Raw genomic sequence first — 17,702 nt, 5'->3', positions numbered from 1 at the left:
TCTCCCTCTGCAGGTGACGAACATCAGCATCCATGAGCCTGGTGCAGTTCGTCTTGAAGGTGGAGGGTGAATGGACCGACGCGCACATGTTGCACTAAACGCGCTACCATACCAACAGAGCACGAACCTTGAAAATGGGAAAGCGAACGCCAGTATTGCGGAGAGATGACTACAATGTTAGTAACCCACGCGCAAACGAAATTTGTTCTTCTGAGCGCTTGCTTTCGTCTATTATTTGCCAGCGTGTACAACTCGCCGCGTATGTGAGGCACGAAAAGAGCGCCGATAACGTTTTCACGAAGCTGAACCTCCCCAAGACAGGAGACAAACTCTTCGAGAGCCCGAAATTCCTCGCTTGGGCCAAGTACGTGGACGATTTCAACATGAAGCAGTAGGACCCGGAGAAGGTGGTGTCGAAAATTCCGACTTTGACGAAACAGTTCGGCGACGCTAGTCTGGCAAAAATGCTTGAAGTCGCGGCACGATCTCCAAGCACCAAGCGGCTCGCAGAGAGTTTGCAAGCTCAGGAGCTGAAGAGTTGGACAGACGCCGGACTATCTGTCGACGATGTTTTCAGGAGATTGAACCTCAACACCGGACTAGATGACATCCTGACGAACCCGCTGTTTCTCACTTTCAACAAGTATCTGGTCGATTTCAACACGTGGAACCCCGGAAAGTCGGCGACTATGGTCGAGACGTTGGCCAGAAGCTACGGTGATATACCAGTGGCGAGGATGCTTGAAGCAGCAACGAAAGTTGACGACACCAAGGCTATGGCGACGCGACTGCAGGGTCAGCAGAGGGACGTCTGGAAAGATATGGGTCTGAACGTCGACGGCGTATACAGCCACGTGCTGCTCCTTGACAGCACGACTGGCAACCTTTTCGAGAACCCGACTTTCGCCGTCTGGACCAAGTTTGTCGATGATTTCAGCGGAGGGCAGACGAGTTCAATTGAGGCGTTGTGGGAGATTCTTGGTGAGAAAACGGTGGTGCAGAAGCTCGTTGCGTCGAGACAAACGAGAGAAACAGCACTGTTCGAGAGTTGCAGGATGATCTCATCCTGAAATGGTTACACCCCCAGCACAGGTTTCCAAACTTCTGGCAACTTCGTTTGAGGGAACAACTTTGGCAAGTCGTTACAAATGGGGCTTCTCGAATCAGTAGATTAATGGTGGCGGTCAGTACGTCTGTAGCTGACAGTGTTCCCTCGCGTGGTCGAAATGAAATGCATGGTAGGGGAATCTGGGTTTGAAGGCATCATCTGCTTCTGCTTGTACTAGATGTACTGTAGATGGCAATAAACTTCATCCAGGCATACCAAAGTGTTTGAAATTTTCGACGTTGCACTCCTCCTGAATGGACGAACGTTGAAGTGAACAGGACTGAAAACGCCACGGGGGAATCCAGGATGATGTACACAATCCAAGTATCAACAGCGCTTGTTTCATCCAGCTTTGGCAGTGTGAAAACATCGCCATCAGATTTTCCACTAGTCCACCTAAATTCATCGTGATACTTTTCTATTCACCAGCATTTTCGCCACATATTCTTCACGATAGCTCCTGCGAAATACGGATATTTTGGGGGGAAATCACGCCTTTCCGAGTTAATTGCAGCCCCTTTAAAGCATATCGGGGAGGCCATCCTGTCGAAGGCCAGTGCATATTTCCAGTCTTAACCGGTTTCTGGAAGGGTGTCCTTGAATTCATTAAATGTGACATTCTCACCATGTTCTTGAATGCTGTTTAGAGTGCAATGGGTACATATTTTCGGCCCTACTGTCCGACTATTCGTTTTGCTACCTAGTAGTAAAATTTGCCCCTACATTATGGTAGAACTCACGCGATAACTACACAAACTACATGTACCGCTGCAGTTGCATTTCCAGCTTGTCGTGGCAAGCTCAAACAAAATCGTACATGTATTGCGTAAGACGCAGATGACCTAGTTTACAGAACTTGCACGAGTGGCCACGTTAACGCTGTTTTCGATATGTCATGGACGTGTAGTCCGAGGCGAACCATGTTGTCATATACCAGTATATTAACGGAGAGCTCATGGTTCCTCAAGAAGAGAAAGCGAAAAATAAGCGCTTTACATTTGACTCCATCTACCACTAGTGGGGCCTTCCGCAACTCTGTGGGCGACTTAGGTCGCGATCCCTCTCAGGTGGTACTTGTTGTAGTCCTGCATGTACTCCTTCCAAAGTTTCCAGTTCGCATCGGTCTTTTCTTTCACGTGTAGGAGCTTGGCAACATTGATCGGTTGCTTTTCTGCAAATATGAACTACGTGAGCACCTCAGTCTTGAGCTTGTTTGCCAGATCCTTCGTTTTCGGGTTCTTTTGTGCCGCTGTAATGGCCTTTACCAAATCTTCGTCCTTGTAGATAGTCGCCAATACGGTCCGAGGAACAATCTCACCAGGGAAAGACTTGTGCAAATCATCCATGAACTTCATCCAAAATGCGAACATCGGGCTTTCGAACAGCTTAGAGGGCCTTACCCAACCCAGTTCCAGCATCTGGAACGTGTTATCCGGAGACTTCATCCATTCTTTGAACAGTACAGCCTCCATACGTTTTCCAGCACTCTGTGCACTTGGTATTTTCTCCGCTGCAACGATCATTTTAGCGACGTCAAAATCGCTATAGTGGGTCGTCACGATCCAATACGTAGTTATCCTGTTACCAGGGTTCTTGGCGTGATAGGCGTCCGTGAACTTGGTAAACGTAGTGAATAGCGGACTAGACAGAAGGTTATCCCCAGCCTTCTGCAGACCTAACATCATGAAGATGTCTGCCGGTTCTTTCAGCTGGCTCATCCAGAGTTTGTACTGCGCAGCATCCAAATTTGTGGCGAGGCTCGACGTGCTCGGGACATTTCTTCCCGCCGCAAGTAGCTTGGCTAGACCAACATTTCCGTAGTGAGTCGTTAGCGTCCCTACCAAAGTGATTTCCTGGTCGGGGTTCCGCTTGTTGTAAATGTTCATGTACTTGGTGAAAGTGTTCAAAAGAGGGTTCCCGAGAAGCTTGTCTCCAGCTTTGTCGAGTGCCAAAAACGTGAAAACGCCATCTGTAGTTTTTCCGCCGGCCATCCAGCGCTCGAACTGCTCGGCTTGCACTGTTTTCGCGATGGCGGAGGAACTCTTGACCTTCAATGCAGCTTCAACTACCCGCGATACACCCACCTCGCCGTATTGCGACGTCAATTTCGCGAAGGCACTTGTCTTCTGATCAGGATGGGCCGCGTTGAAAGTCTTCAGGTACGTATTCCAAGACGTGAAGGCCGGGTTGCTGAGGATGTCGTCCCCTGCCATGTTAAGTTTCAAGAGTGTGAAAATATCGTCAGCGCTGTTTCCAGCCGCCAGCCAGGTCTGCATCTGCGCAGCCTCCAACTTGGTGGCCACTCCACTCGTCCCCACGACCTTCTTTGCAGCGTCGAGAATCTTTACGACCGCTTCGTCACCGTAGTAAGTCGTAAGTTTAGCGATCGCCGACGTTGTCTTGCCAGGATTCTTGGCGGTGAAATCGTCCACGTACGTAAGCCACGTCGTGAACTGCGGGTTGTCTAGTAGTTTATCTCCAGCCTTCGTAAGTTTCAGGCGAATAAAAACGTTGTCGACGGACTTCCCGTTTTTCAGCCAGGTCTGGAGTTTCTTCGTAGTGGCTGTCGAAACCAACGCTTTGGCCTTTTCAATATTGGAGCTTGGAAGGTTTGCTCTCTCTTCGCCGCCATCGTCTTCGTATAAGCGCAGGGATCCAATGGCGGTGAGTTGGTCGTGGTTCTCGATGAGTGAACGTGCTTGAGTATGAGAGTCTGGGTGAATAATCTCCGACTCCTTCTGTGCTGAGGCCGTATCGGTACTGGCCAGGAGTGCGACAGCAAGCAGCCCAGCGAAATCCAGACGCATTCTTCACCGAAGAGAAAATTGACAAGTAAGTAAGATAGCTTTCCACGGGCGGTGGGGCTGCTGCAGCCAGGGAAACGACAGTACGACTACTGGTAGTATTATATTATCACTGAATGGGGTGGGGAGTGATCAAGATCAAGAGTTTACCATTTTCGTTGTTTTCTACCCCGTCGATTCTACCATGCACCTCCACCAGTATGGCTTATTAAAGCCCCTCGCTGCGGCTACACAGCGGTATACATGCATTGCAGATGTTCATATACGATGGAGTGTATTAATATATCTAGACCTCCATCTGACTCAAATTCTGAGGAAGTTGTCCGGATATTAGGACGATTAAAGCCGCGGCTTATTGATTGACCAATACAGCCTTAAAGCCCGAATAAAGCCGCGGTTTTAAGCCACCAATTGGGAAGAGTGCCCCTGAAACAACACAACCGTATATTCTTCCCAAGCGCTACCGGTAGTCTGGGTTGCTGTGGGTGAATTGAATCCGGAGTTGAAGTTTATTTGTGGGATTTCTTGGGTATAGGTCGAATTGAATGCAATGTATATTTTTCAGTTCCAATGAGGTAGAGGGTGCACTTAGCCCTCCATGTCTGTTCAAACTACCGTCCTTAAGCCGCTAGCTAGCTTTGCGCGGTGCAAGCCTGCGCTTCTCCGTGGCGAGCCGGCGACCTGTTAGGGATAGAACGCAGAATAGCTGATGTATCGTGCGGCTCTCTGTCGAACCGCTTGCTCTCTGCTGAGCAAGTTCCAAACTGTCTTTGCTTTTTATGGTTTGTCTTTCTTTTTCTAGCTACCTCTCCTACGGGTCACAGTTACGAACCTGGACCTCCATCTGTCGGGTGCTAGATGCAGGCACCCGGACAGATCAATAGCCCTGCATGCACACATCGGCACGCTGTGACTAATAAAATCGTCACATATACGACGCACTGGCAGTCAATGTCTTGCACTCACTGCTGTGCTGTGTTCATGGTGGTGACACCTGTAAATCTGCCGATAGCCTTGCATGAGTGACATGTCCTATTCCACTCCGTGAAACGAGCAGATGCACAGGGAAAGCGAGACGCTTGGGTTCTATTGGGACAAAGTCCACCACGGGTAGAGTGGGTGGGCTTATTTCAAACTGAGCAAGAATGACCAAGAATTACAGTGACAACACGGATCATATTAAGGGCAACCCGGCAGCTAAAGCAAGAGACTCCCCTGTTTACGGTAAGGCTAATTGTACAAGAGTCACAAGTAGACATAAAGCCTGCAAGAGCGAACCAGAGCATCGGAGCAATTGTGGCGGATACTGCATCGACTGTTTGGAAAACAACACACAAGACGCTTACCTGCAACACTTTCGGACCCGCACCCAAGACGAGCTGTTGAAAACTAGCAGCGACAATGTGTCTTGCCTTTAGTAGTGCTTGACCTTGAGTCTCAGTTAAGAGGCAAATTGAAGACTGAATTGAGTTGTGCTATGCAAACTACTGCTTCCTAACTGCTGCGGTGAAACTAACGCAGCAACCGCCGCCTTCATGCGATCAAATATGGCTTTTCTCGCACGGATTCTATCGCACGGCCTGCAACGGACTATCTCCGTTACACAATGAGTCACAGAAAGGATTACCAATAACGTAAAGACTCCAGGTATACCAGGATTCTATAGTTTCTTAGTTAAACACAAATAGGAGACTTTACCCCCACCTCAATGTCTTCAAGTCAGATAAAATTTTGTAACTGACTACTTGTCAATTTCAGAGTCGCCATGATGAGAGCTCCAGCATGCACATGAGTCCCTGGCTCTGCGGAATTATTCGCACAAATTGAGATCGTGCTGGCAACGTTACAAGTACAGGAATGAAGCAAAATTAGGTGCGAGTACAGACTTCGAATTCTTGACACTGCACCACATACAAAACGTGCTTAGGAGATATTCCACCGAGTTGAACTTCTTGATGTACGCTTGCATCAGTTGGGTCAGATATCTCTACATTGAGAATCTGGCCAAGCTCTGCTGGGGTTTTCTTATCACGTACCCACTTGGTCAATAGTGAAAGCGGTGCCAGTCCGTACTCGGGACCTGTTTCGCTGCGATATTATGTTTAACAGATCCTCATCAAGGTCGAAGGTCTTAACACCTTGACTCCGGACTGTACTTGCGCCGAATACGTAAGGGAATGTCGTAAGCTACGACATATCGTCAGTACTTGGTATTTGTATTGATCTGGTCTTCGACTTGGGGATAGGTATATAAAGTCTCAGCAGGTTTTCCGGCCAATGTCGTAAGATAGTCGGCATTGCACGACCACATCGGCTGATAAATGTCGTAACTGACGACAATGCCGATAGCAGATGTGCACCGTCACCGCACTCAGTTCGGAAAATCCGTCGAAGAAGGTACGTTGATTCAAGAAATGATGCATTTCAACAACACGACTCTAACCACTCATCAAATGACACGCAGGCAAGGTTTACACAACACTGCTTTCGTTCTCCTCATCTCCGTCGCCACTGTCGTTTCCGCCGTCACTGCCTTCGCCGCCGTCGTGAAGCCGGAGTTCCCGCCGTGTCTTCTTTCTCCGTCCAGCTTTCTTGCCTGGTCGTCGGAGCACCACGCGCTTCCCCAGGTTAGCAGGTATGTCTTGACCGGCGTCAAACTCGTCATGCCAAATTTCAAAGCATGTTTTGGCCACACCCTTGTACTCACGTCGTATCTTGTTGCACAGCCAGCACTTTGCGCTATCGATCGAGCAGCGTTCACAGAAGAACGTCGTGGCGAATGATTTTTTCTTCTCCGTACGCAAGAGCGCACAGACTTTGCAGGACCTTTGACGCCGCTTCTGGACCCCACTCACGGTTACCCAGTCTTCCGATTGCTGCAGCGCGTGGGTGAGGCGGACTGGTGTGCGCTTGCGTTTTTGGTTTGACGGAGGCGGTGTTGCCTCCACCCCGAGAAAATCCTCGGCTTTAAGTTGAAGGAGCTGGTTCTGGAGGACGGAAAACCACTCCGAGCGCTTCATTGCCACTGTCTTCTTGATCTTGGCACCCTCTTTGTGCGAAAGATACGCGTTTACCATCACGAGGTCGACGAAGCCGAGGAACAAGCTTTTATAATACTTGTTGAATTTTGTAGACATCTGAAGAGAGTGCGACTGGAGGCGGAGTTGGTCGTGCCGATCTACTCCGCCCATTCAGTTTTGATAGTCGTTGACAGCAGCCGGACACGGCACGCGGATCGGACCGACTCGCTTTATTTTTCTCTCAATGGAAGACTCCGTCATCACCGAGCCCGTGCACGGGCTTGCGGTCCCACCAAATGTATGTGAGCAGGCTCGGGATGGCGGTGGAGCGCGAAAACGAAAACGTGCCGCGGGGTATGCTTGCTGGACGTGTCTTGCACTTCGTTTTGATGTTCTGGTCAATCCCAAGGCGATTTGTCATAACCGTGCCTACGACGTAGACGTTCATGCTGAGGAGCTCCACCGCAAGCAGCACCGACGAGTAGTAACGGTCGATAACGACTGCATGCCACATGTGCCGAGAATGAGGAGCGAGAACAATATTCAAGTTTCGCACTACTGCTGCTGCACCAGTCTTGTTGTCAACTGCATTCTCAGTGCCGCCGCCGTCGGCTCGCTTTCCCACGTAAACTTCAAATCTAGTAAGTTACGACATTCAATACCGTTAGACACCACCAAAGCCCAATGTTACGACATACATATTTCGCAAATCAACTTTACCTATGGCAATACGAAGTCTTTGCATCACACGTCATAAAAGGTTTTGATCCATAGCGGTGGGGCTTGTCGGACATGAACATACGGGTTGTGTTGCGTTTCGAGGTGGCGGGCAGCACGCCCTCATCGAACGAGAAGATAGAAGGGAGCGACCAACCTGCCAAAAAGCGCTGCTGGATTCGATCCACAACAGGGCGCAGCTTCCACAATTTGTCACGATGGTTCTCTGCCGTGGTGTTGTCCACGAAGTGCAAATCTCGCATAATGTTATGGCACCTGTCGCGGGTCATGTACCGGCCGAAACTTCCAGCCGGTACTGCGCCGTCTTCCACCATGGACCAGTGGGCGGAAAAAGACCTCTTCTGGGGGCACAACATGCGTGCGATAAGAAGACCCACGACATGAAGGATCTCATGTGTGCCGTACGACGGTTGTGCCTTCAAACGTCGCGCAATTTGCTTGACAGTCTCGCGACGGTTACCACTCTGACCCGCATACATATCGCCGGCACGCTTTTGAACTTGCTGAAGGCCGTAACGATTTGTCTCGGTGGCGATCATCACCCATAGGGATTTGGGCATGAAGTAGAACAGCGTGAGAATTGGCGACCGCCAAACGTCAAGCAGCTCGCCAAGAGGCCTGGCCTCCTCCGATCCTAGCCCAGGATAAGCCGGAGTATCAGTCTCGTATTCTGACGAAACTGGGGTCCACTTCATACCGCGTAAGGTCTCCTCTCGATCCTTGATAGCTGCTCGACTGAGTGCGCTGTTGCCAACCTGCAGCGATGCAAGAAAGGCAGTGTCCATCTCGACCGCGTCGCTGTCCGATAGCACGTCCTCGTCGTCGCTCAGCCGGCCACGACCCGGATCGACGTCATCACCACACATTCCATCGTCATCGCTCACGCCCGAGCTGTAGTTCACGTAGTCACCGCTATCCTCGCTATCTTGCAAAATGTTGGCGTCGTCCTTGACTTCTCGAGGTCGTCGTCGGAAAGGAGGTCCCGCAGCTTGTTCGTCGACGATGACAGCTTCTTCGTCGTCAAGTTCACCTCCGCTTTCTAGTCCAGAGGCCTCTGAGAGCATATGCAAGCCCACTGCTGCGTCTGCTGCGTCTATTCCATCACCGTGATTATGTAGGTCGCCTGAGGAGAGGCCGAAAGCCCTCGTCACTGCAGCCTGGGACAGCTCGACGTCATTGTCACTGGAAGGGCCGAAAAGCTCACCAATTGTGCTCTGCGAGAGAACAACACCGGTATCAATCTGGGAGGGTCGGACAAGCTCCTCCTCTAGTACTTCATCCTCCTCTTGTACGCTATCCTCCTCTTGTACGCTATCCCCCTCTTGTACTGCATCCTCCACTTGTACGCCTTCCTCCTCGCCAACTTTCAGCAAACCAGACTCGAACGCGAAGTTCACGACCGCTCTCTCTCCAACGAACACGTGGGTTTTGTCAGGACTTGAGTAGCGCCATTCTCTTTCGATCCCACTTGGACGCTTCGACTTCCACCCCGCCGCAGTAAGCTGCCGCCACAAATGAACGAAGTCGACATCGTGTGCTGCAGCGGCGGCAGAGGCTGCGGCGGGTTTCTGGCGTGATGAGGATCGGATACGCACCATCCAGCAAAATCTCGAATGAGTGGTCAACTAGCAGCCACCTAGCTGATCCCCTTCCCCTGTCCTGGCTTTGTTTTGCTCATCAAATATCTCTCCAAACTTATATCTTGTTGGCGCTTGCAAGTCACTTGTTTCCAGTATTGAAAATTCAATTCTGAGCCATTTCCTATTGTTCTGATCGCAATGTCATAACTTACGACATCCAATTTTCAAGATGTCGTAAGATACGACGTTCGGAGTCAAGGTGTTAAATGTTATATTACATTCGTGCAGGTTTTTGGTGGTGTTGTCGACGAAGAGACTAACATTTTGGCTCCTCCATAACGCACTTGACCAATGCGGATTTGGACTTAGTGCCGGTCTGTTACATGTATTAGGGTGATCACGGCCGAGCGAGTTGAGGAGGCGTCGTGCTCAACGACAATATAACACTATCCAACCCTTAATCTATCTCGATCGCTGCTGTGGACTGTTCAGCAAACCCTCTCGTATGTATCTACATATCCTGCTTTCCTTACTTGTTAAACTTCTCTGCATCGAGTTACTACCTACAGGTACGGCCTCAGCGAAGAAGGACTCGGACTCTGCTTAAGCTAGCCAATGCAACCGATAGCGCTTTTGACAATGCCCAGCTGGCTTCGTATACCGGATACCTGAAATCATTCAATGAGGAAGGACTGCGTAAAATGCTGGTTACCGGCCAAAACTCCAAACGCATTGGCGCCACCAAGCTGAAGAACGACATGGTCCAGAGCTGGCTGAACTTCACAACCCCGCCGGCTAAGATTTTCAAAACGCTGGAGTTAATCAGGCTGGCGGTGACCGTCTCAGTAGCCCGTTCATGGGTCCAGTACATGAAGGCTTTCAACAAGAATACCCCAAGAAAGAAACCCAACATGATCGAGGCTTTCTCTAAGAGTTACGGCGATGAAATGTTGGCTACGATAGTCCAAGCGGCGAAAAAATTCCGAGCACGGAGGTTCTTCGGACGATTTTTCAGCGCATGCAGCCCAAGCAGTGAGTGATTAAGACGAACCCCCAACGACATCTACTTGACCCAGTGAGAGCCAGCCGTTGGATTTCGTATCCTGGCAACAAATGTGAGTCCTTGATGCCACGCATACCTACGCTTGTAGATCGGAGGCTTTCATGTCTGGATTCCTCGTTAACACGCGTAGTCGCTCAAACTATTGAACTTCAGACTGCGAAAAGCTCACACCTTTGTGAAGCTTCAGCAACGCAAATACTTGTTTGAAGGATGTTGCGTCGAGGTTTCCCATCCATTAGAGAGAACATAATCTGGATACAGTAGCCTCAGCTGACCGTTGTAGGAATGACAAACAGCACGTGTGCACACACCACAGTTAGTAACTGTAGTAAACGTTCGCAAACCTACGGAGTACGCTACTATCCATCTGACAAAGCACAGAGCGGCTCACTTGAGCGCTGCGTGACACTACAAAAATAAAGCGTATGCTCTTCGTGACATTTGTGGGCCTCTCCGTTAACTGAAGCACTGTTCATATTGATATGTTGGTTTCAAAGCAATATTCGTCTTGAGATGAATGAAAGACCATTGCACCACCCACTGGCTAAGCCGTTTTACGCGATGTTTTCCGACACTGCATTGAATTTCTTAATGTATCGCTGGATCATTTCATCAGCGGTAACCACACCACTGAGCATTTTGGAAAGTTCTGCCGGGCTTTCCTTATCGCGCACCCACTTGTTGAGCAGCGCGTTCTCTAAGGTCGTGGCCAGTTTCTCCGTACTCGGGACCTTCCTTGCCGCATCGAACATTCGCAATAGTGCTCGATCGTTGTAGCTAGCTCTGAAAGCATCGATCATAGTCGTTTTCTTGTCGGGGTATCGTTGGTTGAAGACACCCAAATACTTAGCCCAGGTTTCGAAACGTGGATCGGCAAAAACCTTTTCGTCCGCCGTGGGTTGTCGTAGAATCCAGTTGAAAGTACGATCTGGAGGCTTCTCCTTGACGAGCCAACGCTCCAGCAGTCCTGCCTGCACCTTTTCAGCAATTTTCACAGTGCTTGGGTTTTGCAGCCCTATGTAAACCATCGACTCAACTCCACCATCACCGTAGGCCGCATGAAGTGCAAAGTACCAATCGGTTTTCTTCGCTGGGTTCTCTTGGTCGAACTTCTTCACGTAGTCGAGCCAAATCTTGAACAGCGGATTGCCTAGAACATTGTCCCATGCATCGCCGAGCCCGAGCAGGTTGAAGATTTCATCGGGAGATTCCTTGCTGGCGAGATGGCTCTGGATCTTCTCCGTCTGCAATTTGCTGGCTGTGCTTTCTAGATGCGGGGATTTCTTCGCCTCCTCGAGGATTCTGATCAGTCCTCTGTCGTTGTAATGGACTGTCAAAATCTTGAACAAGTTCGTTTGCTCCCCCGGATGTTTGTTGTTGTAGACGCTCATATACGAGCTCCACGTCTTATACAGAGGGTTGCCGAAGAAGTTTTCCTCTGCTTTGTCAAGTTTCAGCAGCGTGAAAACGTCGTCCGATGATTTACCATTGGCCAGCCAGACTTGCATCTGCTGGTTCTCCAACCTTGTTGCGAGTGCCTTTGTACTGTCCAGTGTCTTTCCGGAAGCAATAATCTTTGCCAGAGGTTCATCCTCGAACCTCTTCGTTAAAAGATGAAGCAAAGTTGTTTCCTTCGTGGGGTACTGTGCATTGAAATCATCCAGGTACTTGACCCACGTGCTGAAAAGCGGACTCGCCATCAGATTATCCTCTACGTTGCCAAGTCCCATCTGTACGAACGCATTATCCGGCGATTTCCCACTCCTCAGCCATCCCTGAAGCTGCTGGGCCTCCAATTTAGTGGCGATGCTCATTGTTTCGTCCGACTTCTTGGCGGCATCAAGCATCTTGAACAGTATATAATCACGATAGTAAGTCGTCAACGTTGGGATCGTCGATGCTGCCTTCTCCGGGTTCAGTGTGTTGAGGTCGTCCACGTACGTGACCCACGAGTTAAACTTCCGGTTTGTGAGAAGGGAACTTCCTGCCTTTTGGAGATCGAACAGACGAAAGACGTCGTCAGGGTTTTTTCCAACGGTAGCCCAGTGCTGCATCTGCTCGGCTTGCAGCCTGGTCGCGAGGCTTTCTTGTCCTGGGACCCACTTCGCAGATTCAAGCAACTTATACAGTGCATCATCGCCGTATTGAGTCCTCAGCGTCGAGATCGCCGACGTCGCTTTGGCTGGGTACTTGGCACTCAAATCATCCACGTACTTGATCCACACGGCGAACTGCGGGTCATAAAACAGCAGACCCCCGGACTTGGTGTTAAGCTTCATGCGCGAGAAAACGGTATCCGCAGTTTTGCCGTTGCTGAGCCATTTCTGGAGCTTTTCGGTGGTGATTGTGGACGAGGAGAATAACGTTTTGGCCTTTTCGATAGCAGAAACGGAGAGTCCCGTTCTCTCTTCGCCTTCATCGCCCTTGCCTAGAACTGAGAATTTATGCGAATTGGAAAATTACCGAGGCTTGTTTCAGCATAAGGCGTTGCACTGACATTGAGACTTAGACCATGCAATCGTAAATCATCACCTCCTCAACCACACACATAATACAACACGCAGACTTGGAAATGCAAGTATACAACACACACACACAATAGCTGCACAGCGGGCTCAGGCAGTATGAATACAACAGCCGTCCACACGAGCTAAAGCTTCTCGGAAGGTGTCCTAAGTTTTGAGTGTCATCCTCATCCGCACGCACAAATTGATACACAAACATGCAGAAACGCACTAGCATCGGATCGATCAAACTAGCACCAACGTCCTGGCAAAAGTACGTCGGGTCTTTCGGTTGAACTCAGCGTCGGTCGTATGGGTAAAGAAGTTTGTCCTATCATCTCGATCACGGGGGAAAGGGGGCCTGAACCTGTTTGTCCTGGGGAGCTGCTCGTCGCTGAGGATGGAAAGTTGGTAATGAGCTGAAGGATTGGGCAGCGAGGCATCGGGCAACCAGTCGGTGCGATTACTAGAGTTGCAAAATGTGTGACGTGTGGAGAAATGGCAACATTATATTCGGTGAGTGACTGATGTGGTGGTGCACAGGTCTGTATGGGGCTACGTAAGTGCTGCTGAAGCATCGGATTTCACATATCCATCGCATGTAGCTGGAACCGTCATTGCTAACATCAAAAATAGGTGCCATCACTGTCTTGGGAAGCCCCGACTCCGCTTGCGGCCTAAAAAACTCGACGCCTGCAGCACTTTCATGATGAGTTCGCATTCATTTGTTTCCGTTCGAGCTTACAGATTGAGTCCGGATTACTAGAACGTACAACATGTAGTGGGAGTGGCAACTCCGTGAAACAGTTCAATCCTGCCTGTTCGGGTCGCATGACAGTAAAGCCGAGGGGCGTTGCCCGGCCTTATTCAGCGCTATAGCCACCGCGGCTAAATGCAGGCATGGGAAGTTTGGCGATCTCCAAATGTGGCGAATCTGAAGTGAAACGTTGCTACCTGCTTCCCAAGACGCCCTCAAACAATATGAGATTGCGCGCCACAGGCACTAGCCAACCCGCCACCCAAGCAGAAATCGGAGACGTCGTCTTCATCTCGATCACTTTCAATTTTCTCACGGACCGGAAACACCGTCGACCGACCTCTTCACCTTCAACCACCACACCACACACCACAACCTTACCAACCATGACCAAGTTGAACGTCATCCTCAGCTTCGCCGCCCTCGCCGCCCTTGCGCTCTCCACCTTCAACGGTGTCAACGCTGCCAGCCTCCGTACCGAGCAACACAACGAACGTTTCCTGACGAGCTTCGACGCCAGCTTCGATGCTAGTCAGGATGACAGCACGGACGGTGAGCGCTTCCTGTTCGAGATGGAGGGGAGTGATAGCGCTTCTTCACTCGACGAAGGTAGCGACAGCTTCACTGGTGGCCGATTCCTCCAGGAGGTCACTGGCAGCGAGAGTACTGACGCCGACAGCGACAGCTTCGCGGGCGACCGTTTCCTTCAGGAGGTGACCGGCAGTGAGAGCGCGGAAATCGACGAGGGTAGCGACAGCATCGACGACGACCGCTTCCTACAGGAGGTCACCGGCAACGAAAGTGCTGACACCGACACGGAAGGCAGCGACAGCTTGGCGGGTGAACGCTTCCTACAGGAGGTGACCGGTAGTGAGAGTGCGGACGATGCCGAGGGCAGTGACAGTTTGTCGGATGAACGGTTCCTCGAAGAGGTCGTCAGCGGCAGTGAGAGCTCCGACGCTGATGCTGATGGCAGCACCGACCGTGAACGGTTCCTCGAGGAAGTGACCGGCAGCGAGAGTGGCGAAGTCGACGCCAGCAGCGAGAGCACTGACGGTGAGCGCTTTCTGGTTCCAGTGGAGAGCAGTGAGAGTTCTGGTGAGACCGAGGGCAGTGAGAGCGTTGATGGTGAACGTTTCCTCGTCGAAGTGGAGGGCAGCGAGAGTGCTGAGGCCGAGGGTAGCGAGAGTGTTGAAGGTGAGCGTTTCTTGGAGGAGGTCGAAAGCAGCGAGGGCAGTGAGAGCGGTAGCGCATAGGTAGTTGAGGATTCATTTATGATACTTTACACTGCTTCTAATAAATAGAAAAGCACTGGTTGCAGCGCGAACATACACGTGACAGGGGCTTCAATACCTGACAGTTTGCTCGTACACCATGACCTACGCACAGGTTCACCACTTGGTGTGTATGATAGGTTTCTTTGTGTACGTCTCGATGCACTAACTGACTTGATACCATTTTCAACTTGAAAAGGCTGACAAGAAGACATTCGAGTGACCAAAATGATTGCGTTTTGAATGCCAAAGCTTCCCGACTTGAAAAGGTAAAAACTACAGTGAATAGTACCAGTAGCCAGTATCACCAAACTCTATGGTCTTTTGCTAAGCTGGGGAAACGTTGGTAAATAGCAACATTCGCTGCCAAATCCATCATCGTGCGAGAAAACGCTTGGTGTTGAACCTCAGGTAGGAGGCTACCCCACAGCCACTTCGAGAAGAACCTGGCTCATTCTTCCGAAGCCCAAGCAAAACTTGAAGATTGTGGCGCGTTTCATATTCGACATGTAAAAGGCTGCTCACCATATATGTACAAAATGACCGCAAATTGGAGTTATTTTGCTACGAATCAAGTACTTGTCAACACTGTTTATTTGGCTACTCGTGTGGAACGTGAATCTTCGATGCCGGCATTATCACGAACCGTAGCGCTAAATTTCTGCAAGACAGGGCTTTCGTGCTCTTAAAAACAAACTATTCGCCTGGGTCCTGACCACTCTGCCTTCCACGTGATATATGTTGCTACGCTGGTAGTGAAACCCGAGATTTTAACGTTAGACTCCAATTTGCTTGGATTAGGGATTTACAAGTCGGCAGCCGTGGAGTTCTCCTTTGAAGCCCCATTGGCATACTGTGACGACTTGCGAAGACAGATACCAACCAACATTGATGCAGAAGATTGACTCGGTGCTTAACGTTACATTTGGCTGGAAATGTGTACGAGCATCGCATGCGAGCACACAAATAAATTGACCTCCTCTACGTGGCTGTTTTTACCTTGCCACGGCGCTCTGCAACATTTCAAATGATCCCTACTATGCAGGAACAGAGAGCTCATGGAACGTCTTGTATCGGTCGAGCTCTCGATTGGGGGTATCGGCTTCTGCGTAGGTGGCTCAAGTTACAAGTCGGTCATCGAGGAGGCAAGTATTCCGTTGAACGCCTATTGGCGCTGGAGGAGTACACTAGAACCGTGTCCGCTGCTCGTGTGCTGTTCGTTTGCGTGTGCACTCCTTTACCCATAATATGCGTCTCCGTGGCACAAGAAATGCTGCCCCTGCAAGACCCCAGTGATGGTTCGTACGCAAACTACGGCTTCTGGGTCCGAACAGGCTTAGTCACAGGCGTGGTCGCTGCTGCTACAGCAGCACAAGCTCATTTCATGGTGGACCGAGTGAATATCTCTCAATGGCAACTTATGATGATTAGTCTATCTGTTGGCAGCACGTTCCCAGCTATTGCGATGGTCATAGCCTCTGCTCTGGTTTTCCCGGTTCCATTCATCGTAGTTTCGGGGCTTCCTTTGTTTTACGTGCTGTGGATCGGATCAATTCGCGCAATTGTTGGGAACCAGGTCGTCCTCGATATCACAGCTAACCGGACTCAGCTCATTCACTACATCAGGTATGTCTGCGCTGAAAGCGCGATGGTCGTCATTTATCCAGCCTACCAAATGTTGTTCACGGTTGTAATCAACACGCGCTATGAACTTGCAGTGATCTTACTACTGCCTTTCATCAAGTTGCTCATGAAGAACCTGCTTTGGCTCAACGCAACTCATCTCCACGACTTAATGCCTGAGGCTGTCATCTTCACTGCAGACTTTTTCAACTCGTTCTATATGGCCACGTGCATGCAACGCGCATCGTCATTTACCACGATAACTACGATTGCAGCGATTGACTTTTGCCAGACAGCGATCGCATTATACAGCCTCCACAACCACACAAGGAGTATTCGCGCTCGCGTACGTGAGGTGTTCAGTGCATGCGACGGTGACAGCTTGTTGGAGTCAATCTGCTTGTTGTTTCGCGACTCGGATAATTTCACGAAGCAAGCGCGTACAGGGATTAATCTGCGCTCGTGTCTGCAGTATTGTCTATCAGATACCAGCAATGAATTGGTCGACAATCTCGAAAGAGCTTCCAACGAGCAAATGACAAAGCGTAAGAAAAGCACCTCATTTCGTTCGCAGGTTGTTCCTTTCAACGATATTATTCAGCCAACAATGAACGCCATTCCGAAGCTCTTATCACCCACCGATCAATTGACTAAGTCTGCGGTCAAGCCGAGGCACATCGATCGACAACAAAGCGTAGAAGGCTTCACCATTGACCCACTACACACCAGATCCTCGCATTCTCTTCGTGAAGCACTCGAGACTCTTTTCACGTCGGAATGCCATGTTTTGACGGAATATCTAGAGTCTGTGATCCCAGTGCTGTATGGGTGCTTAGTGCTGGTGATAGTTCGCCTCCCGAATGCAAAATATCACATCGACTTGGAAGACACCACGGTCGAGAGTGCGAATTCTACTGTCACCAGCGTTTTCATCTACGGTTTGCTGGAAATCGTGTCCTTTGTTGTGTTAGTCGCTGTCATGCAGCGGAACTGTGGAATGAATGCACTGTACCAGTTAGCTTTCGTGCTGGAGACACAGGTGGTTCTGGTACAGAGCAATCTAATGTCGTGGGTCTTGATTACCCTGGCGTTCCGGGTCGTGCACTTCGGTAAGGAAACCTCGTTATGAATGCTAACTCCAGGGAATTCGCTCTAACAAATGATTGTGTACTGTGCACGGCCGTTGTTGCATGCAGGGGTGGACTTTACTTTCCAGTTTGCTTGGATGGGC

The 17,702-nt window shown here is 50.1% G+C and overlaps 1 protein-coding gene across 1 annotated transcript; it reads right to left on the bottom strand.

Annotated features, from left to right (window-relative positions):
• Positions 1-2,292: 2,292 nt before the first annotated feature.
• Positions 2,293-3,915, bottom strand: KRP23_1852 (RxLR effector protein PSR2; the record flags this gene model as incomplete). Its single annotated transcript, XM_067896049.1, has 1 exon — positions 2,293-3,915. One exon carries the CDS (start codon positions 3,913-3,915, stop codon positions 2,293-2,295), a length of 1,623 nt encoding a protein of 540 aa, XP_067749187.1.
• Between the last annotated feature and the right edge of the window lie 13,787 nt (positions 3,916-17,702).

Source organism: Phytophthora ramorum (assembly GCF_020800215.1).
Source record: "Phytophthora ramorum isolate Pr-102 chromosome Unknown Phyram_PR-102_s0002, whole genome shotgun sequence".
Classification (NCBI taxonomy): Eukaryota; Oomycota; class Peronosporomycetes; order Peronosporales; family Peronosporaceae; genus Phytophthora; species Phytophthora ramorum.
Note: the sequence above shows the minus strand (reverse complement) of the source record. Positions and strands in the feature narration are given on the sequence as shown.